The sequence below is a fragment of the Lissotriton vulgaris genome, unplaced genomic scaffold (assembly GCF_964263255.1).
Source record: "Lissotriton vulgaris unplaced genomic scaffold, aLisVul1.2 SCAFFOLD_227, whole genome shotgun sequence".
Classification (NCBI taxonomy): Eukaryota; Metazoa; Chordata; class Amphibia; order Caudata; family Salamandridae; genus Lissotriton; species Lissotriton vulgaris.
Window position 1 is genome coordinate 1,317,569 of NW_028242055.1, and position 23,939 is coordinate 1,341,507.

The 23,939-nt window shown below is 45.1% G+C and overlaps 1 protein-coding gene across 1 annotated transcript in view; it reads left to right on the forward strand.

Annotated features, from left to right (window-relative positions):
- Positions 1-23,268, forward strand: part of LOC147669079 (uncharacterized) — a 101,976-nt gene extending 78,708 nt beyond the window's left edge. Inside the window, exon 3 of the mRNA XM_086948244.1 lies at positions 21,071-23,268. Coding sequence (XP_086804370.1) covers positions 21,071-21,837 — 767 coding nt within the window. The 3' untranslated portion in view covers positions 21,838-23,268. The remainder of the gene's footprint in view (positions 1-21,070) is intronic.
- The last annotated feature ends 671 nt before the right edge of the window (positions 23,269-23,939 follow it).

A 23,939-nucleotide genomic window follows, 5' to 3' on the forward strand; every position in this document is an offset into this window, starting at 1 on the left:
ATAGTAAGCAAAAGGTGATAGCATTTTATGATGCAAAAATCTATAGAATTCTGTATCACCTATATTTCGCGCACCCTAATTAGCATATTATATTATATCTAAGAAGGTCTCATCTGGGTTCTTAGCAGGGCGGACCCATACCTCTAATTCTCAGTAGGAGGAGATCACATCAACAGCTACCAGCTCTCTGCATGCTCAGCATCAAGTGTGTTGATTCATTCCCTGTAACTGTATCTTAAACCCACGTAGAGCCCAATGTTGGCAGCAACATTATTTGTGTTATGAGTAACGTGGTGCGAGGATCAGGCCTTCAGCAACCTTGTGTTAGGTTATTCTTAGAGTGTGCAGTTCTCAGTGTGCAGACAGTTGTACCAAGTGTACCAAGCACGACTGATACCAGGGCAATAACATATTATTCTCAAATAAATCACATCTTTCGTCTAGGTTGAAAGCTACAATAACAATTAGGTGTCGTGTGCAAACCGAAGCAGAAAGAAAATATGGCGTTTAAACATTTAATAAGCACATGCTAACTTAACACAATATATAGAAACGTGGTAACCATATGACAATATCATTTATTTAATTACCGGGTGCCTACACCGGGTTTTCCGTGCTGTGAATTGCGGCCGACGCCCAGCCGGAAGTCAGGCAGGCCGGGGGCTCCCCCTTTACTCCGACGCAGCTGGCATTCTTTCTTCGAGCCTGCGAGGGCATTTGCATATTCAGAGTCCCCCAGAGAGGGACTCCAACGAAGGGGCCATTGTTTCCGAGCCTGAGAGGCTCTAAGGGGGACATATTTGTTCCAGAGCCGACAAGGCTCAAAGGGGCCACAGCGTGTTCAGAGCCCACACGAGGCTCCCGGGGGCATTTTCCTTGCCAGAGCCCAGGAGGCGTCCATGTCGTTCTTGGGCCCCAATATTCCTTCAGAGCTCAGAGGAGATCCCCAGCTGCCCAGCACTAAGTGGGCAGCTGCTTCGTTTAGGCTGGTCCCTCTTGCGCAATCTTCTTTGGCTGCCTGCAGCCTCCCCTGACTTTGGGACACAGGGCGTCCTAGCCCCTAGAGAGGCCAGTTGGCCTAGGGACTGCCACAGGTGGTGGCTCATGTGAGTGCAGCGCAATTGTTTTCCTTTCCTACACCTCTGAATGTGTTGTGATTCATCATGTGTAATGTGCTTATACCCCTAAAGATATTGTGATACTTAGGTGGTTGTTTTTCTCCTAGTACAGGTGTTGCTAGTGAGGTCTTGGTTCCCTGCGTGACCTTTGCCTAAGGTGGTTAGGGTTGCTTAGATGGTTCTTACCTGTTACCAGTGGTTACTGGTTGTGTGTTTATGTTCTATTTTGTGCTACAGTGATTTATATTCTATGTTCTAAGTGCTAGTTCTAAAAGAGACTATTCCTGACATTTCTCCATGGGGCCCTGTCTTGTACATATCCCCTGTAAATTCTGCCCGTGCCTGTTGGCACATTGTAAAGTGTGTGTTTTTATCTAATGTGTTTTGGTATAATACAAAGGCTATTTTTATATATAACCTTGTGTGGAGTTTCCTTTGTGGTGGGCCTTGGGTGTTGTTGCTGGGGTGCGCGTGCAAACACTTAACCTACATAGCCTCCAAGTTTAGCCTTGCTGCTCGCGTCACGTTACCTAGAGGGCGAGCAGGGGTTATCTTGGCGTGCAACTCCCTTGCCCTGACTTAGGAATGGTGGTCTCTGACTGCCTTTGGCGCAAGCCCTGGCCAGCCAGGGATCCCGTTTCTAACACCAACCATAAAGTTATGTACTATGGTACTGTGCAAAACTGTAACTGGGATTTAAATCCCACAACCAACCCCGTGTAGGAGTTTACCTAGGCACATACGTATGGGAACTAACCTATATATCAAACCCCTTGAAGAGATTACATACCCCCAAGTAGGAGTAACTAACATTCTAAATTATAGGAGCAATTAAGCCCATAACCACCCCCGTGTAAGGGACCTATGTGATAACTGTAGAAAGGTGGATATCTGACTATGGTTATCCCCAACTTTTTGCCTAGTGTTTTGCTGGTTTTTGACATAGTTGGCCTGGGATCCTCCTAATCTAACATATATGGACACATGGTAACCTATAAGTCACTCCTATGGCAGGCCTCGACAATCCTGGAGGCAGAGTGCTTGGTTTCATGTGAGATGGTGCTCTGGCATGAGCTGAGCCTGTCTGCAGCTTTCGGAACAACATCCTTTAGCTGTTTCATGATATTGCCATACCATATACTCTTAAGTGCATTATGAACCTCGCGGTTAAATGCTATCTTTGATTTGGCTTTATCAAAACATGTCGAGTAAGGTGTCATACGACTTGGAATACTACTCCCTCGTCAGTTCTGGCGACGGGAGTAGCGTTCCACCCTTCTAGAGGGAGACAACATGTACCTAACCTGAAACCCAGGTAAAGTTAAACATGAGCCTCAGCATCACAAAATGGATGCTGTTACCACAGACACAAGTCTGACCTCCTGCTGCTGGGAGTCCTTTCAGCTTGGGAGGCCTGGACAAAGGGTTGCCTGTCAAGGGAGGTGCTTGCACCACCCCAGACAGGATTTTGTATAGTGGGTTAGGGAGGGCTGAATAGAATGAGACATGCCTGGGGCACACAAGGTGTGCCTGTGCGTATGCCAGTTCAAACCGGAGCTGGGGCTTTCCACTCCTCAGTCCTGGCGCGAAACTGGACAAAGGAAAGGGGGTGTAACCCCTTCCTGGTCCCACCCAGAGGAGGGACCTAGCAGGTGATCCAGCCCCTAGATTTGGTTTAAGAGTAGGAGCTGTGTCCTAAGACTTCAGATCATCCTGAACTCGACTTGAAATAAGAAGATAAACTGGACTTTGATGTTCTGCTGCACAGAAGACTGAAGAGAATCTCCCTTGTGGCCAAGGAGTGACCACCCTGTGAACACAGGCACCATCCAGCAACTCAACAACTGCTTTGCCGCCGCCTCCCGCCGGAGCCCGAGCCCAGAGCCCGACAAGACCTGGATTCCCAGACATCTCAGAGCCCGATCCACAGTCCCTGAAAAGAGACCCATGGAGGCACCGAGAGGCGTGGGACCGGCCATCTTGGAAGATCCACGAGGAGCTGACTGCGCAGCCCCTGAGGCATCCTCAACTCTGTGCTTTGGGTTTGAGAAGCCCCACCACAGAGCAGCATCTGCAGCGAAGTTCAGCCCCCAGCATCCACGAGATCTGCGTGGGGCCCTTTTGCATTTTGCCACTCAACGGGTCATCCCGGTCACTGGTCCGTTGGCTGGTGGCCATCTTGGCGACGAAATCTGAAATTGACACCGCTGGTCTGGTTGCTCCAGACTGGCCATTGCTCCTGTAAAAAGGAGCAGCCCCTCTGACCTTGCTGGTCAGAGTAAGAAGCTTGCATCATTTCCTGCATGGCTTGCATTAGCCAAGGCTTGTTTGCCCCAATCAAGAAGCCGACACCACCATCAGCTAGAGCCTTCGTGGGACAGCTCGTGATCGACTCCTGGACGTCGCTGACCTCTTCGTGTCCACGTGGCTGCAGAGTCCATCTTCGCTTCTTCACCTGTTGGCACCCGACACCGCCTGGTTTCCTCCTGGTTCCACGGTAGTCACTGGCTAGTGACTTTGAACATTGTCCCCTCTGCTTTCAGGTCTTCACTTCTTCAGATCCACCCTTGGATCCACCGGAACTCTTCTCGACTGGCCGCCTGCAGCATCGTTATCTTCAGACTCCATTGAACTGCACGACGAAACCCGATGGACTTTCACATTTATGCACCTGCTTCCTGTGGGTGAGGTAACGCTGGCACTCCGGTGCTCCTGTGTAGAGTAACATCTCTAGGGTCTATGTTTCGAGTTGTTAGGTTCTGGTCCATCCGGAAGACTCCCTTTGCAGTAACTTTGTAACTTTTACGCATCCATTGAAAGTCTATGGGCGCCCGCGTGTAACTTCTAACACTGCACATGCACTCCGTGGGCCTCCTGGTCACTAACTCTTGTTAGCTCCTTGTAGTCCCAGCGATTCTGAAGGCCCTAGGCCTTACCACTCTTCGTATAGCGGTTCTTTTACCACTATTTTAGTATATGGTTTGAGTGGCTACCAGGGCCTATCCATATTATGCAACTTTTGTATATATAAACACTGTTTTGTTTTAACGCATTTGCTTCTGTGCTCATAAAGAGTATAGGGGATACTTGTAGTAAATAAATATATGTATATATTTTCAATATATATATCTGTGTGGTGTCCTTTCATTTGGTATTCAAGGAGAGTGTATATGGTAAAACAGCTTGCTTCACATGCCTTTACAGAGTTTAGCCTAAGACTGCTTTGTCCACGCTACCCCTAGGATAGCTGGTCTATAAGGTTGACTTACAACCAATCATCATAAGGGTTGTTTGGACTGATACAAGGTGGTCACTAGAACTAGTGAACATCATATATCAGGCCAACTTCTCACCATAACCACCTACAAGGAATAAAGGAAAACTCCTCCTCAATAAATCATACATCTGTGGCATCACAACACACAAAACTGTTAGGAAGCTAAACAGTAAAGAATTCCATTAGCTGTAGACCTTTTATGCCTCACACCGGTAAGCAACGAGTCTCTAAAATAATGCATACATAGACATGCAATAATGCTGTGCACACCACTCGAGGCATAAATGTTAATCATAAACTTAGTGAACTACAACACCACCCATGACAGATCAACTATTGTGAAAATATGCACTAAAACATATTATGTAAGAATACATGAAATCATTACACAGAAAGAGATTGACAGAGATGAACATCACTTTAAACACATTTGTACCTGCGAACCCTTGAGTTAAATATAACTATGTCCTCAGTTCTACATCAGAGGTGCAAGAGAATTATAGAAATTTGTAGACACTAGTGTGGAAATACTTGAGTAGTGTAAACTGGTTTTCACCGTATTCCCAAAAGTCATGACATCTCTTTTCGAGAAAATGGACATACAGTGAACATGCCAAAAGTAGATTGCCTCCGACCTACTTGAAGCGAAGGAATCCACAGGTTTGTGTGTTAAAAGAAATCCAGACATAATGCAGGTGCGTTGTGCTCACACTCCACGAGGCTTCACAGAAGGGAAAAATAACAGAGAAATACACCATTACCTTCATTTTTTTTCCGATGAAGAACTGAACTAGTGACCGGCCAATCCATTTTGGATCAATTACACCAACATTCTAAGACTAAGTCACACTCTGGCTGAGCAGCTAGAGGCAGCAGGGCTAGAGTACATGTTATACATTTAAGTAGGATATAACACTTTTCCTTTCAGAGATTGACAGGTACAGATGTAGTTCATAACTCGTCATACTTCAGCTATTCGTAGCTCAAGGTTTTACTGCTCATTGTGCTATGTCAGGTCACCTCCATATGTGCAGAGCTCTATGCTACATGAATGTGGGGAGAACCGATCTTGTATGTTAGGGTCTTACTGATCCATGAGATAAATCCGCACCAACCCTTTTGTGTCGTAGTTTAGAAGAACAACCAAAATCACCTTAATAGATCTTTTTGTGGTGGTCTTATGATATGCGTGCTATCGCGATTGACCCGAGTAAGAGATTGTCATGAGGTCAGTATCTCTTGGAGCTCGCTTAGAGTGGGAGCAGGGCGCTCACAATAGATAGTGAAAGTCATAATGCCTTTTTGTGCGCGCAGGCGAAATATGCTCGTGTATAATCTAGAGTATAAGGAAAATGTCACGAGGTTGGTATCTCTGTTATCACTTAACTGAGAGCAGTGCGCCCACAACAGACAGTAAAAGTCATGATACCTTGGTGTGAGCGCGTGCAAAATATGCTTGCGTGCAATCTTAAGTCTCAAGATTTACAAATGCACTTGTGAGCGGAGCTAATGAAATGTAAGCCGCTACTGACCTGTCCGTCTGTGTCTCCCAGCGTCCTTCTGCGCTGTCTGGAGAGACACCAGCTCGGAGATCAGCGCCATATTTGTATGTTCTTCCCTGGTCGGTCACGTGATCAGCCGATCACGTCACCTGGCTGCTCATGGGTAATGTATTTAACCACGTAAATACGTGCCGGTTATTTTATCTAACCCAACGATTCGCGGTTTGTACCAGGCTTAGAATGAATCTTTATCTTCTCTTCAAAAACTGGCTAGTATTGAAAAAAAATGTACGGTTATCATGCTAGGACTACCGGTGGTGGTGGAGTCCTGGCGAGCACAGCTCTGTCCTCCGAACGGTGCCGGTGGGGTTGAATAAAGTTTTCTAGTGCCACTATTTTAAAAGGCTATCTCTACCAATCGCCTCAATGCTAAATATTAGATTCATTGCAAACACCACAAGTAGTCCTTAAAGCAGTTATGATACATCGATCAGGCAAAGTTCGAGCTGCCATGCCCAATCTTATCAGGAAGTGACATCCTTAAATCAAAATCATTTCTTTTTAAAAGAATAAAACAAAATAAATGCCGAACAGTCATCAACATGGATCCATTAGCTATAAGTTTGGTCCATGTTGACGCCTATAGCCTCGTGGTGTGGTGATGTCAAGAGTGCTGATTGTAAACTACACAATGATCCACCTTTTGGTACAATCATTCCACAGTGACTCCTTGGTATAGGGTCACCTAGTGACGTATAACAAGATAAGCACCTCTAAATGTTCACTGGTTGTTGGCTACAGAACTCTTAATAGTACTTCCTAGGTGAAACATCCATGGTATAGGTTCATTCAGTCCGTCTTTGTCGCTATTTAACATATACACCCATTTTTGTTCCTTATTGAACAATAATTTTGCAATATCAGGAACATGCTCCGGTATGAAGGGCTGCTCTAGGACTGTCAAAGTAAAGTCATTTGGACCATGTCCCACTTCCAAAAAATATGGTGTCAAACGTGTTGATTGTTTATGACACCGAATGGTGCTCTTATGTTCGGATATGTGAACCTTAATCTTTCTTGTCGTCATGCCAACATTGGAGTTCTGGACTTTTTGGTTCCGTCCAGAGGTGTCAGGGAACAACACCCAAAGACCCCGGAGTTCCACCTGCCTTGGTGCGCAAATGAACAGAAAGTCGGGCTTCTCGATGGTGGCGTCAAAGACCAAAGGTTTATTACTGCAGGGACACAGAAGTCACAGAAACTACGCATGGGCAGTAACTAGGAGCCTGTTCAAATTGTACAAAGAGGGTTGCTCCTTATATACTGATTTTTAGCCTTCAGGCGAATTCTTCACATGTTAGTACATTCTCAAAACCTTTGTGTCTCAAACAATAAATATTTGGCGTACACAGGAACTGTTGATAAAATCTGATACGAAACATCTACGAAGAGGGGTTCCCACTAGTTCATCACAATCCCTTGTCAATATTGCATTCAAGAGCCGGACCGCCTCATCGTAAATTTCGTTACCTCCCCCTAATAAAGGCCCAGAAGGAAAGGAGCAGAGCCAGGTGCAGAAGATAGAAAAGCGGGATAAGAGATGTTTGTGGGTTGTAAATGGGCAAGGCTACCGGCTTCGGCCGCCTAATCATGATCGGGACAATGGACACGAGAACCAGTTCAGGTGGGCTGGCCTCGGGCAGAGGAGGCAGCCTTTGTCGGGTCATGCAGCTACAGCGTGATCTGGTTTAAGGTGCACGTGTCATGAAAGAGGTGAATCTCCGGCTAAGGCTACGTGTCCTTAATCGAAATGAAGTGATCAGAGGTTATTGCGTATGTGAGGGCAAGAAACACAAAATGGCGGCCATGATCTAAGATGGATGCCGTGGGTAGATCAGAAATGTGTTCATAACAGGAGTGCTCTTGCTCGTAGTATAGCGAAAACACCAGGATATGCTAAATGGATCATTTGCGGTTCGCTGATACCAATATTATGTATTTCCGACAATATTGAAAACACGGGTTCAAATCGTCACGGAACCTCAGACCCTCCTTTTGCCCTTACATAGGCAATTACTCAGTCTATGTCAGAGTCTAGTTCTATACTCATCAGGTCAGTGACATGCTGTTGTATCATCATCCTTTCTCGCGCCTTTTCTCCAACTGCAGGTGGTTTCCTAAAACAGGTTGCAGCACAAAGACTACACAAAGCGGGACCACACTGGATAATCAGGCAGCATGAGAATAGGATTACTAAGATGACACCAATGACCATTAGAACCTTCCATCCCCACGCTGAGATCAGAGTCCAAAACCACTCCATGAAGGACCAGTTTCCCTTATCTACGTGAATAGAGTCGGAAATCTTGTGTAGCTTGGAGATCGCCTCATAGACTGTTGGAGCATTATTAGGAATAAAGACACAGCAGCTCGATTGGATCATTCTACATACCCCACCTCGGTCTGCAAGGATAACGTCTAGAACCATACGGTTCTGCAACGTCATGAGTCTATCCGCCTGAAGCTCAGCTGTCAGATTACTAAGGGCACCAGCAGTTTCGGTAATAGTAGATTCAACTACCCGTGTTAGCTGACGTATGTTTCTACTATTGGCCATAGGCCCTCCTTTAGTACTGAGACCGCGCTAGTGGAGGTCACCGAGGCTATTAGAGACTGTCTGGACGGGGGCGGCAGAGCGGCCCTAATTCTTTTGGACCTCTCTGCCGCGTTCGACACGGTTCCACATGTCCAGCTGATCTCTAGGCTAGAGGACATTGGCATCACTGGCGCGGCTCTCAAATGGGTCAAGTCCTTTCTCACAGACCGTTCACAACAAATCTGGCTCCCTCCCTACCAGTCATCGATTAGCAAGGTGGACACTGGAGTCCCCCAAGGGTCGACTCTAAGCCCCCTGCTCTTCAATGTATACCTGACCCCCCTTGTACATCTTGCAGAGAGTCTGGGTGCTAAAATAATGGCCTACGCCGATGACACCCAGCTTCTCTTCACGTGGGACAAGAACAACCTCGATACAATGAGAGTCCAATTGTGCCTGTCCTCAGTATTTGCCTGGCTGGCCAAGGCTGCCCTCAAATGCAATGAGGACAAGTCGGAGATTCTCTTGTATGGCCAATTCCCAGCGGGATTCAGGGAATCCATCTGGCCCACTGGATTGCCGTGCCCGTCTGGAAATTGCGGAGTTGCTAAAAACTTAGGGATCTGGTTTGGCGCCGATCTGTGCTTTCGAGATCAGATCTCGAGATTGGCGGGAACCTGTTATGGTACCCTTATTACCCTCCGGAAGTTCTTTCCACTTCTTCCCCAGGAAGCGAAGGAAACAGTGGCTAGAGCACTCATTCTTTCGCGTCTGGATTACGCCAACGCATTATATGTGGGCGCTCCTGAGTTTCTGCTTCGCAAACTGCAAGTAGTCCAGAACGCAACAGTGAGGCTCCTATACAACATCCCCAAATGCCATAGTGTACGAAGACAACTTGCGGAACTCCACTGGCTTCCAGTTGCCCTCAGAGTGCGCTTCAAAATCCTAACACTAGCTTTCAAGGCCTTACACGGTCCATGCCCACCATACCTCAGTGCCAGGTTTGCCTTTTATCAGCCCCCGCGTCAATTGAGATCTGCTTCCCTCAGACATCTGGTCACTCCCAGATTTAAGAGAGCCCGTCTGGGGGGAAAATCCATGACGGTTAAAGCCGCCCAGCTATGGAATAGTCTCCCTGACCATCTGAGACATACGACAAATCTTACATACTTTAAAAAACACCTAAAAACCTTTTTATTCAAGCAAGTCACGTAATCCACATGTCTTTTCTTGGCATCTCTTTCGTTTCTGACACTGAACTTCTCTCGCGCCAGGACAGTCTCGACTAGCAGTGCGCGTTATAAGAAATATATATAACATAACGGAAGGAAGCCTTTGAAGAAGTCTCCAGCTTCCTGACCAGCGGTATCTTCCTTGCTGAAGACACCTCTCGCTACTCTGGTTCTGTGGTAGTCAGATGAAGCAGTGTATGTTGGAGGCAACAATCGAGCAATATAGCATGAACCTGAAAAGTCAGCAGGTAACCATGTATATGCCTGGTCTCGACAGATGAAGTAGGTACCCCTAGCAGTAAGGAAAGCAGGGGAAGAGTTAGCCGGAAACACATAAGTCTCAACGCACTCACTCCTCCCTAGCTGAGCTCTTGGATTTCTCCCATTACCTTGCAAACAGACCTGACCTCGGTGAGGTACGACCCAGATTGGAGTTGAGCTTTTACGTTTGCTTTCTCCTAAACTAAGGCGATACTCTGAAGTATTCCAACTTAAATACACTCGCAGTTCGTCTCTAGGGTATGATGGAGTATTATTGACATCCTTGATCATGTCAATAATTCCCTGGACTAAAGCTTTGTTGGCAGAGTTATATTTAGTGGAACATGGTGGACGTGGAGGATAGGTTTCAAGGGCATAAGCTAAGATGGTTTGAAGGGCCTGAAATGATCCATTGTAGCTGAAAGGCAAAACCAGATAGGAATACCTTTATCCATAGTGTGGGGTATCAAGCCACACACCCAGCAGTCTGTAGTGTTAACTACCAGTTGGTGTTGGTGCAAGAGCTGTACAAAAGTGTTGTTAATGAATTCTGAGCGTCGGGCTTGCTCATGTTCCGGAAACGAGTGAAAAGAGTGTATAGAGGAAACAGTAGTAATAGCAGGATCAAGGGGAGGTACTGTGGTTACTGGCACAAAAATCAAATTTATACTGAAGACAATTCCACCCACCAACGTTATCAAAACAATTAGAAATGTAATGGCACATTGCATCAAAAAGCATTTGCTATGAAGAATTCTATAAAATCTGTTTCTGCGAACGTAAATCACATTTTCTCGTTGCAGCGCAGGAAGCTCCATCTTCTACAATCCGCTCGCGACCACTGATGATGTGTACGTAGATGAAAATGCCTCTATCAGCCCTGGGAGTTCCCAGAACCAACAGAAAGATCGACCTTGTGTCAGACCCCTGCAAATCCAACTAGGCACACAGCCACGACCCTACGGCTACCCAGACGGCAAGGCAATTTAAAAATAACAAAACAATAGCAAACTTCCTGGCTGAATGCAAAAGTTCAATATTTCAAAAACATCACAGTATGCAGTTGCCTGCTTCATTTGTCCATATTACGGCTTCGTAAGTTATATCTCTGCTTCGCAGGTACTGTCTGATCGGCAAATAGTGTTTCACTTGTAGTTGTTGCAGTGTTCAAGTTCGCAGATGACAGAGTTTCTTCTGATGCAAGAGACGAATGTTCAGTGTTCAAAGGAGTCTTTTCAGGAGGAGAGTCAGAGCTTGGAGTGTCAATGATTAATTCGGCATCGCTGAAAGGGATAAACTTTGGAGTACTTTCAAATTCGGAGGAACCAATTCCCTTCTTCACCCAGTCGTCGTAAGGAAGCGGCAAAGGGACACGCTTAACATGGGACGCGTGCACCCAGTGCTTGCGTCCAGCCACACGAACTGCTGTTCTCGTTGTAAGAAGGATTTGGAAGGGGCCGACGAATCTCGGCTGAAGGTTCTTTGTCCTCGCGAAGTTCCTGATGACGATGAGGTCTCCCGGTTTCAGCTGATGCCCTGGACTCTCCGGAGGTTTTGGCAAAGCATCGAAAACCTGTTGATGAATAAGACTCAATTTAGCAGTCAAGTCGTAAAGGTAGTCTATCAACATAGGATATTCTAAAGAACTGAACTCTTTAGGCCTTGGCACACCCCAGATATTTGCCGGGCGGCCAAAAACGATTTCATAAGGGCTAAGCCCTACTCTAGAATGTACAGTTGCTCTCGTTGATAACAAGGCCAAAGGAAGTGCGTCTGGCCAGGCTAAACCTGTGGATGCTTGTATTTTAGCTATTTTCAGCTTGAGGGTGCCATTGTAACCCTCTACTAAACCAGCAGACTGGGGATGGTTTGCACTGTGGAATTTCTATTTCAGCCCTAGGCCTGCACACACACTCTGCATAACTTTCCCTATAAACTCACTTCCGTTATCTGACCATACAATCCGTGGCATTCCATATCTAGGGAAATATTCCTTGAGAAGAATTTTGGCAGTTGATAGGGCAGTGTTGTCCTTTAGTGGGTATGCTTCTTTCCACCTGGAAAAAGCACAAACCACCACTAGGACATATTTTAAATTATTACAGCGGTCCATGTGAATAAAATCTAATTGAATCACTTCAAAAGGGCAGGAAGGGGGAGGGAAATGACCAGCAGGAGTTGGAGTTCCCTTGCCAGGATTATGCATCAGGCATATCATACAATTTTTCACCACTCTCTCTGCACACTTACTGATTCCCTCATTTTTCCAGACCGGAGCCAACATCTTACAGATTCCTTTAGAACTTATATGCGCTACTCCATGCGCCATTGTCACCACTGCAAGCACATACGCATCAGGCAACATCCAACGCTGCTGTTCTGTCAAATCAATCCAACATCCATTCGAGTCCAACTTGCCCGTACTTTCTCTCCATACTCGTTTCTCTTCCTCAGTTGCTTCTTTCTGAATCTCTTTCACACTTTCCATAGTATCCTCACACATTCCAGACTCAGCAATCCATCTTGCAGACGTAGCAACATACATTCTGCTCATCGTGTCTCTAGCTGTCTGTTTAGCAATTTCATCAGCAAAAGCATTCCCACGACCAACATCATCCGTGATTGCTTTATGAGCACTGCACTTTACAATCGCAACTTCAGTCGGCAAGGTTAGAGATTCCAACAAGTCGTTAACTAGCTGACCATGTTGAATCTTGGTCCCATGGGACGTAATGAAACCTCTTTCTCTCCACAAACGGCCAAAACTATGGGCCACGCCAAATGCGTATTGACTGTCTGTAAAAACATTCACTCTCTTTCCCTTAGCTAAAACACACGCTCTCGTTAGAGCTATTAATTCTGCAGCTTGGGCAGAATTCTGACTCACTCTTGCAGTCTCCACAATCGTTTTCAAAGTCGTTACTGCATAGGCAGCAGTCACATCACCATTCTCCAATTTAAAACATGACCCGTCCACATATAGCGTACCATCTGGATCGGATAACGGAGTATCCTTCAAGTCAATACGTCCTTTTGTCTCTTCCTCCGTTTTAAAACAACAATCATGTGGCTCGGAATCACTCGACTCTTGATCAGTCGGCAACAGTGTTGCTGGATTCAATACATTACATCTTTTGATCTGAATATGACTCGCTAGTAATGTCAGCTCGTAACCAGATAGTCTCGCACTAGTAAGGTGTTGTGTCTTCGTTCGGTTCATGAGTGTATCCACTGCATGAGGAACCATGACCACTAGCATATTGTTCATCACCAAACCAGCAGATTGTCGAATGGAAGCCGCAGCTGCCGCTGTAGCTCTCAAACAACTAGGTAACGCTCTAGCTACCGGATCTAATGTTGATGAAAAATACGCACAAGGGCGTTGTTTATCACCAAACTTCTGTGTCAGAACACTCAACGCGCAACCTTCTCTCTCGTGAACATAGAGCGTGAATGGCTTACTGTAATCAGGTGTACCCAATACAGGAGCTGAACACAAGGCTTTTCGTAATTCAGTAAAACTCTCTTGACATTCATCAGACCATGGCACCGGACTCGGAACATTTTTCCCAGTCAAGGCTACCAATGGTTTCGCTAAAAGAGAAAAATTTGGGATCCACTGCCTACAGTAAGAGGTAATACCTAAAAAGGCACGTACTTCTCTCTGTGTGCGTGGAACACTCATTTGCGTAATTGCTTTTATTCTCTCTGGGGTCAACTTCCTTCCCTCCTTTGACAAGAGATGACCTAGGTAGGTCACTTCTTGGCAGCAGTATTGCATCTTAGAAGGTGACACCTTGTGATTCAGATTAGACAAGTGATGTAATAATGAAACTGTAGCTGCTTTGCAAGTTTCCTTGTCATCGGCAGCCACTAGAAGATCATCTACGTACTGTACTAGGGCAGAACCTGGAGGAAGGACAAAGGAATCTAACTGGCTTTTTAATGCTTGACTATAAATAGATGGGCTCTCACAGTAGCCCTGTGGAGCGCGTTTAAATCTGAAACTTCGACCTCCTAGACAGAAGCCAAAAATATCTCTGCTTTCCTCGGCTATCGGAATGCTGAAAAAGGCATTCTTCAAGTCGATGACTGAGAACCATGTGGCTGTAGCAGGAATCAATGTTAACAAGGCAGTAATGTCCGGAACCACAGGAAACTGTGGAACCACAATCTTATTAACTTCTCTGAGGTCGATGACAAACCTATACACTGGGGGTTTTGTAGGATCAGTTCGTTTCAAAATCGGTAGTACAGGACTATTACAAACATTTCCTCTAGTTTCTTCAACCACACCTTTCTTAATCAAATCTTGCACAATCAATAAAAGTGCACGCTCTCCTTCACTAGATATTTTATATTGAGGAATTCTTGGAAATTTTATATTTGCTTTCAAAGTTACTACATATGGTGGTATTTCTAAAAGGCCTACATCATTAGGACCAGTCGCCCAAAGAGAATCGGGGAGTGAACGCAGCTCTGGTGGAAGTGCATCCATTGACAAGTACATCGGAGAGGTGATTCTTTTACCCAATGTAAGCTGTACCCCTTCCGGAGAACAGTACAATGTCGCATATAGTCGTTTTAACAAATCTAAACCAAGCAGATTTTCATTACAACCTGTCGTTAAAATCAGGGGTGCTTTCAATTGGCATGGTCCAACAGAAATAGACAAAGGACCAGATATCGGGTTGTAAACAGGGGCGCCTGAAAAACCTACAGAAACATTTGTTGAGCCGGACAAAGGTGCGCCAGGGAGTTTCGCATGAATGATAGAACTTTTTGCGGCACCAGTATCCAACAGAAACGGTTCGACTACACCTGATGTTGCTACTGCGACATAAGGCCCACTCTGATCTACTGGAACTGATACTACTCCCTCTCTCTGTCCATGGCTGTCCTAGTACCCATTTTGCTGAAATCCCTCATCCACTTCACAATAGTCTTCAACAAGATATTGCTGAGATCTATTTTGCTGGGCAGGCTGTCCATTTCTCTGATCAAAGTGATTGGAGGGACGATCATTCGTCTGTGGAGGCATAGCACCTCGCCCTCGACCTCTAGAATTCTGCACAAAACCACCACTACCTCTCTGAGCTGCTGCTGCATTATTTTGCGCTAAGATCGGACATTCATTCTTGTAGTGACCCTCTTTCTTACAGTACGCACACTGGTTCCACTGATATTGAGGCCTTGTTGAACTATAATCTGTCCTCTGATACGAACCTTGCTGCGTATTAGATTGATTCGTGCGAGGCGGATACGCCTGCTGCAAAAGAACCTTAGTTTTTAAATCTTTCGTTTTCTTCTCTGATTTCTCTTTTTCCTCTTTATCCCTATTTTCGTAGTACTGTGCAGTCGCAAGTATTTGCGCAGTTGTGGAAACAGCCCACACACTCTCTGAATCTTTTAATTTATTGCATAATTCAGGTAACAAATTATGCACAAATTTATCGACAAACAGTCTCTGTCCCCCTTCTGTGCTCATATCTTGACCACTATGATCTACAAAAGTCTCTTCGAACCTCGTGAAGAAGTCGGAGACACTTTCGTCTTTCTTTTGCTTGCATGCGGATAACTTGTCCCAATTAACACGCAATGCGGGCATCAGAGTCTTCATTAAGTCAATTATCCTACCTGGAAGATTAGCAATTAGGGGTTCGGGTTTTGCACCACCTATTTGCTGACCATCCGCTGCAGTGATAGCTGCCCAATCACCACCTAAGGCAACTTGATGATCTTCCCTACGAATTTTAGCCCAGACTGGTTGCGGAACTACATTCCCAAATAACATATCAATGTCCGCTAAGTTCATTATACAAGCCTCAACTGTCTGTGTTAATTCCTTGTAATATCCAGCAGGATTCTTACGCGGATCTGGTAAGGCCTGTTTCACTGCTAGCACTTCAGCTCGCTTCCACGGAATGTGTATCCACACTCTCTGGAACTGTGCTGGAACAGCTGCAATACCAGCATTATTATCAGCTGCCACTGCTTCGCGCCAAATTGGAGGAACCTCCCTCATTGGATATTGGCGACTCAGTTTCGTCTTACCTTTCTCTAAATCTCTCGGTGAACGAAGAGATGGATCATTCCTAAAACTTAAGATCAGTTCCATCGCTTCTTCTATATTTTCACCCACTATCATTCCTGCAGCAAACTCTTTCTGGACTTTAATCAAGTCCTCTAAATTTGATTCAATATCATCTTCCTCTATTTCCTCACGTAACAACGAGCACATCTCGTCAAAGACGTACCGTTGCGTTGGTTCCTTCCACTGCATAAATGTTTCTAGTACATCTCTCGTACTATATCTCCTACTCTTCGAAATCCATCTGAGAGCCGTGGAATCTAAGATTCCCCGTTCCTCAATACTTGGAAGCTGACTACGTCTCTGAACAGAGTCAGAAGTAGGAGTCTTGATTAAAGTTTTATAGAAAGGAGACAGCATATTAGTAACAGAATCAGTGATTCGTCGACGAACAGAAAGTGGAGTTAACACACTCGCAGACTTAGAAAACACAGTAGAGGTAGGAACAGATAGCGAGGCAGTAGGAGTATCGAGAAAAATAGTTTGTGAAGTAGTAGGTGTAAGCGAGACAGATACAGGTATAGAAGTCGGCAATCCAGGAGGAGGAGGAGGAGCCGTAGGAACAGGGGCAGCAATACCAGGTTGTCCAGCAACCGGCAATTGGACATTTGGTACAAGTGGAGCCGTAGCACCTTGTGCATACGGTGGAGGTGACCGTAACAGATAAGACAACAGAGGATCGTTTTCCGAATCCTCTAGTATCTTAGCCGTTTTCGATGGCAAGGCAGGGTAGCACTTGTCGATCGCTAAATTATGCTCTCTAATGGCCACCTCTATGGCCTTCTCACACTCGTTATCTTGCAGCTGCTTAGCCGCTTGCTCTAGAGTTAACTCTTCTTGTTCTTTCTGTTCTTTCTTCAACCTTTTCATTTCTCTCTGTTTGGATTCTTTTCGCCAGTAACGGAAAGAATCAAACATTGCCGGCCGGGCTTTCTTCCTAAACAATTTCGCTTCTAAATTATCAAGAATTTCGGGTTCAAAACTACCATGCAGTGGCCAACTAAGGACACCGTCTTTCTTGGTGTAGCGGACCCACACCTCATTATAGGATATAGGACCCACTCCATGTTTACAATATAAGTCATAAAGGGGAGTCCCAATCGGAGGAACCAGACAGGAGTCCTCCAATCGTGAGTCACTGTTGCAACTAAAGCAAGACAACATACAATTTCTCCGACTTACCATTTTCAGTCCGGAACACAAAACAAACAAAACACAAAACAAATATGTGCACTTGAACCAAGAACTTAGGCCTACCAAAACCAAACTAATGTATCGATACCCAAACTGAACCAAATAGATTATCGTGACCAGAACAACCAGTGATAATCTTACGAAACTAAACCAAACTAAGAACCAATCAAGGATTTTTAACAACCCTCACAAAGTAACCAGCTAGCTATCACTAAATACTTAACTGAGGCACTGAAGACGTCACCAAGGAGAAACCCGTCACGTTTCGCTGTACTAAGGGCTGCACCTCGGGTCCAAGACAGGGCGACGGTCAAGGCAACGGCCCACTGCAGCCGTCCTGAACGGGAACCCTCGTGGAAGAGAACTTCGGGCCACTTTTGCGATATGCCGGGATCGATGAAGTGGGGCGCCTCCCTCAGGAATCTTCACACAAAGCCTCTATCGAACTCTTCAGGCTTTTGGACCGGTACCGAATGACGTCGCCCCACTTGGGCGCCAATTGGAGTTCTGGACTTTTTGGTTCCGTCCAGAGGTGTCAGGGAACAACACCCAAAGACCCCGGAGTTCCACCTGCCTTGGTGCGCAAATGAACAGAAAGACGGGCTTCTCGATGGTGGCGTCAAAGACCAAAGGTTTATTACTGCAGGGACACAGAAGTCACAGAAACTACGCATGGGCAGTAACTAGGAGCCTGTTCAAATTGTACAAAGAGGGTTGCTCCTTATATACTGATTTTTAGCCTTCAGGCGAATTCTTCACATGTTAGTACATTCTCAAAACCTTTGTGTCTCAAACAATAAATATTTGGCGTACACAGGAACTGTTGATAAAATCTGATACGAAACATCTACGAAGAGGGGTTCCCACTAGTTCATCACAATCCCTTGTCAATATTGCATTCAAGAGCCGGACCGCCTCATCGTAAATTTCGTTACCTCCCCCTAATAAAGGCCCAGAAGGAAAGGAGCAGAGCCAGGTGCAGAAGATAGAAAAGCGGGATAAGAGATGTTTGTGGGTTGTAAATGGGCAAGGCTACCGGCTTCGGCCGCCTAATCATGATCGGGACAATGGACACGAGAACCAGTTCAGGTGGGCTGGCCTCGGGCAGAGGAGGCAGCCTTTGTCGGGTCATGCAGCTACAGCGTGATCTGGTTTAAGGTGCACGTGTCATGAAAGAGGTGAATCTCCGGCTAAGGCTACGTGTCCTTAATCGAAATGAAGTGATCAGAGGTTATTGCGTATGTGAGGGCAAGAAACACAAAATGGCGGCCATGATCTAAGATGGATGCCGTGGGTAGATCAGAAATGTGTTCATAACAGGAGTGCTCTTGCTCGTAGTATAGCAAAAACACCAGGATATGCTAAATGGATCATTTGCGGTTCGCTGATACCAATATTATGTATTTCCGACAATATTGAAAACACGGGTTCAAATCGTCACGGAACCTCAACATATCGTTGTTGGCAGGGACACGTAATTAGATAGATAAGGTTCTGGCTGTTACAATTCGTAAACTTACGTTGCTGTCAGGGTCTGTTGGTGCCTATATCTACACTCAGAGACTTGCATGTTTGGGGACAAGCTGAACACATACCGCAGGGGTGACGGCCTATATAGGTGACCATGAAATTATAACCAACGCGGTCATGCGGAGCCAAATTAAGCCACCCATTGACGCACACCAGAGTTTATTGATGAAGAAAAGGTTTCCGGATCCAGCCTGATATCTGGGGAAATTCAAAGGTAAGGAGTCGACAGCTAGATAGTCTCTACCAGTCTACCAGATAATGTGTTACAGAAGGCAAGTAACTGGATCGTTTGACGTGGACACCAGCATGGCATAAATCTGGTAGGGAGTTCATTTCGCAATAGTAGCCCAACTCATCACTAATAAAAGTATTGCAAGAAACAGCTTTTATATACATCTCCAGTGGAGGCGTTCTTGGACCTGGTGCAGCTTCCACTGGCAAGAAAGTTATACATTCGACTGAGGCACGGCTCTTTACCGGTTGGGGAATTCACTTCCAGATGGGCTAAAGCAACAAAGGCTAACTGCCCTGCCTGTAATCACGCCAGGGAAGACATTATACATATCCTTTTTTTCTGCCCAGCATACAGTGAAATCTGGAAGTGCTGGATTATCCCACTATGCAAAAACTTGGGTTTTAGACACTGTGCTCATGCCGGTAGAGTCCTAACCTATGACACTGCCCCTCCCATTGTCTTTGCTGTCTCCCGGTTCCTTTTCGGCATGTGGAGGAGAAGAACTGCTATAATTCATAAGGACTAAGGGATCATTGCTTTTATCTTCTACTACTCCTTTGATATCTATTGTTTAATAACTTTTAATTTTGACCTACTTATGTTTTAATATTGTGCTTGTATATATTTTATTGCACTTTTATGGTCTTTGACCGAAATAAAGTTATCAAAGTGAAGTGAAAAACATCTCCATGAGCTACATTTAAAGCATCTCTCACCTCCCCAGCCCTTCGCACTCAACCTCTATGCCCAGTTAACTCTGCTCTCCCCTCTAGCAAAAGGCCTTCGTACCAAACAGCAGCCAAAAGCTGCTGCTTAAAATAATATTTTCTCTTCCATACCACTCCCAAGAAATGCTGGCTCAAGCCAGCGATTTGTGACCGTTGACTACCTAATTGTTTGGGAAAACTCAAAGCCCACATCCCCTTTTGCTACTTCAATGGTGTACTCATTGTGATTAGCTAGCCTCAGTAACTGCGGGACACATGGTCTCATCCTTGTGGCCATTACCATAGTAGAGATCCCCTGGCAACCTGCTTTACATCACCATTTTAAGGTTGAAGGCCCTGCTGAGCCCGGTCGGCTAGGAAATTTACATTCTTGTTACTTTGGCTAGAAGCATGCTAGTTCAGTTCCAAACGTGGTAATGAATGGACACTGCTACACATGTCTGCTGTGAAAATGACAATTCTTTGTCTCTACGATCATCCAAGCACTCTAGTTTTGGGGCCAGAAGAGACTTGTTTGGTAAAATTCAAGCTACTCCCTAGTACTTCAGGTGGTTTCCATTGTTTCTGGCAGCGCACTGGTTTCATGGCTCAGTTTCCTCACCGAATTGTCTGTTTTGGGAAAGTTCTTTTATTCTTGGAATAAGTAAGTATTGAGTACTTTGTTCATATTGTTGAAAATTTATGAAGAAAATAGAAAAACTAGTTGTCCCGTATTGACTGGAAAATTGACCATTGACTTTGTACACAATACGTTCAACTAAGATAGCGTTCATAGATAAAACTATTTGTTTAGGAAAATGGTGTGACATTAATAATGATTGCGGTGTACTTGAATTTCATTTTCATCTGTATTGTAGAAGTGGCAACAAATGCAGAGCTGAGTGACCTGGGTAAAAAAATCTGAATTACCTCTGTCTTGAACATTTAGAAACCATTTAAGCTTCCTGCACTCAATAAGATTAATGGAGCTCAGTGCACACTTACGTATTATGTACCCTCTCACTCTGTCGCTTTTCCTGTCTCCTCCCTGTCTCTGCCCGTTACTTTCTCACTCCTCCACCCTTTTCCTCTTCAGTTTCTCCATCTTCCCTTTCTCTCCCTCCATTCTCAGTCCCATCCCTGGTGTCTTTATATCCAGACTCTTGTAAATAATAGGAGATGCAGTAAAACATATACCTTTTTGTCCAGCATCTTAAAAAATGTCATTGGGATTGTGATTAATCTGTAGTTTGCTATTAAAAAAAGTATAATAATGCTAGTCATCTTCTAAGTCTAAACTTCTTTTATTTGTTTTTTTAATCAGTGGAGTCTAGGGCCACAGTAGATTACGAAGAGCAGAATTCTGGACACCACATTTCCAAAGTGGAGCCACAAGATTCTTTATTGGAGCCAGCCAAAGAGGACATGTCGCAGGATTCCGAGAAGGAAAGAGGCCCCAAGAAATGGATCATGTCCGAACGGAAGCTTAAACAACAGGCTGAATACATGGCTACTGTATACGAGAAAGGGGTTGGACGGTTAGTAAACCCAAACAGACAAAAAGGACCCTGCACAGGAAGGACCTCCTATACGTGCACTGAATGTGGAAAGAGCTTCAGCCAGTCAAAGTACCTGGCTGCACACCACAAAGGAGAGAAACTCTACACATGTAATGAATGTGGGAAGATCTTTAAAGAGTCTAAAAAACTGATCACACATCAGAGGGTGCACACAGGAGAGAAGCCCTTCACTTGTGGTGATTGTGGGAAGGGCTTTAGCCAAGTGGCACACCTTATCAGTCACAAGCGGATGCATACTGGGGAAAAGCCATATACCTGCAATGAATGTGGGAAACATTTTGGACACTTATCAACCCTTCTCTCGCATATGCTAATTCATACTGGGGAGAAACCTTATCCCTGTACGGTTTGTGGGAAAAGTTTCAGACGCTCAACTGATCGTCTTAGGCATCAGAGGATACATACAGGAGAAAAACCGTATCAGTGCAATGAATGTGGAAAGAGCTTTAATCAGTCAGGAAGTCTCTATACTCATCAAAAAATGCATATTATACAAGTTGTTACAATATGAAAAGTATTATTTATTTCCATATTTATATTTGGACAATCCTTCCGCTGGATTGCAGAACTCAACGGCCCCCTTTCCAAGAATAGCTTTAAAAAATTACTTTGTAACTCAGTCACCGGAATTGGAGGAAATTTCATGACCTTCAACAAATCTGAAGGAAAGGACTTGTGTTTGTGTATGCCTGTGAGGAACACAAGAGATGTTTGTGAAGGAAGGTTTTTCATGACAGCGCAGGATATGAAATGATTTGCTGCATGAATGGAACAGTGGGCAACGTCAGAATATATCATATGAGTTATGAAACCTGAGTCTGTCTCGCACTTTGGACAGGATATGCTGTTTTTTTGCCTGGATGCAGGTAGATCCATTGTGGTCTGCCTTGTGTAAAGCTATCACATGTTCTTACAAGAGAACTAGATGACATCCTTATCCTAATGGAGGAGAAGAGAATAATATGGGTCAACACCTCAAGCAATGGGATTATATGAAGCAGCATCCCAGCCGATGTTAGTGGGAGAAGGGCTCCTGTGCCTCTCCTTTGGGAGGCAAAGCTGGGAGCTGCCTGTTAGGAGCTTTCCATTGTACACTAGCCTGGCTGTTTCTCTCCATCTGATAGCATTTTGGTGTCCCTTGAAGGAATGCTGACAGCATGCGCTGATGGCCGGCAGTGAGATGGTGATAACCCTTCATAGGGCCCTCTTGTTATTTCTTTAAAAGGTTTATCTTGGTGTGTCCTTTGCACTCTCCAATCACTCCCTTTGTCTTACCACCGAGCCAAGAGTGGTTTTCTCCTCTGCTTCCTTTTGGTAGATTTGTTTTTTGCTTTCTCATCCACTGCCCCTCGGCTACAGTACTTGTCACATTATGGCACTTTCTGCTCATGATCCACTGCTTTGTTCACATTCAGTCGAACTTTTCTCCAAGCGTCCTCTTTTTTCTGCACTTCTGCTGTTGGCACTTTTCAGTTGTGTTATGTTTTGTGTCATGAATCGTTACTAACTTCCGACTCTTCCATTTTCATGTTTTCTCACATGTGATTTCCTTCTCCTGTCCCTTCTCTTGCTCTGCCCTCCTTTTCTCTGTAACATCTTTGTCAAAATAAAGTTACCTTAATCTTCACTATGCTTCTCTCCTGTCTGTTGTTGTTAAATGCTGTTACAGTTGGTCCCCTTCGTTGTTTTACACCGTATCCCATCATCTTACCAATAGTTGCTGCTTTTTACATTTTTGGTATTCATGCTGACAGTTGTTGCACGCAGCTCCTGGTGCATTTGTTTTGTTACGGTTCAAATAGTTAAACTATAGAAACATTTCCAAGTGCTTAGAAGCACAAAGATGTCCGTGTGTGGAAGTAAGTTATAATTGGCATGACAGCAGAACGAAGATAGTAAAACGTGACCCAGTCTAATGCTCAATAAAACATAATTTGTACAATGGAAACCGTTCACAATCTTTCCATTCTGTTGATGTAATATAAAAGTAGCAGGCTAGTTCTCACATAATTGTAGCATTTACATTTTGTCTGCACCTGTGCTTTTGTAAAGAAAAGTCATTGCATGTTCTCCCTAGGAGGTACCACCAACCCTCCAGAGTTTGTGGAATGTCTGTAGCGGTGTGTAAATGTAAATTAAATGTTGTAGTACTTGTATAGCACCCGAATCACCCCACATGGGGTCTCTCCGGCGCTTGTACGCATACCGCTATGGAACCCTTCCTGGCTTTCCCTGTGAGGCGCCCACTCCTGGGCACCCCCAAGGTGCAGCCAGGCATCCTAGCACTGTTGGGGCCGTTGTGGAGATTAAGCAAGCTATTGCCCAGAGTTGCAGAGTGGAACCCATGATTAGAATAGGCACGAGGCGAGAATTATCAGGTCCGAGGAAATTGAGCCCGAGACCCGCCGAGGCGGGAATTGAACCCTGGTCCCGGGCCAGATCTCTGCATCAGGGTCTGCCGCTCTAACTATTGAGCCACACTTTCCCACGATATAGATATGAATGTACATTTTTCCTTCCACATAACACTGGTGTACATGTGCAGCCTCGCTGCACCAATTCCCTCCCTCATGCATGCACCTGTTGGCTTCCAGAGCTCCGGTCTTTCATTGT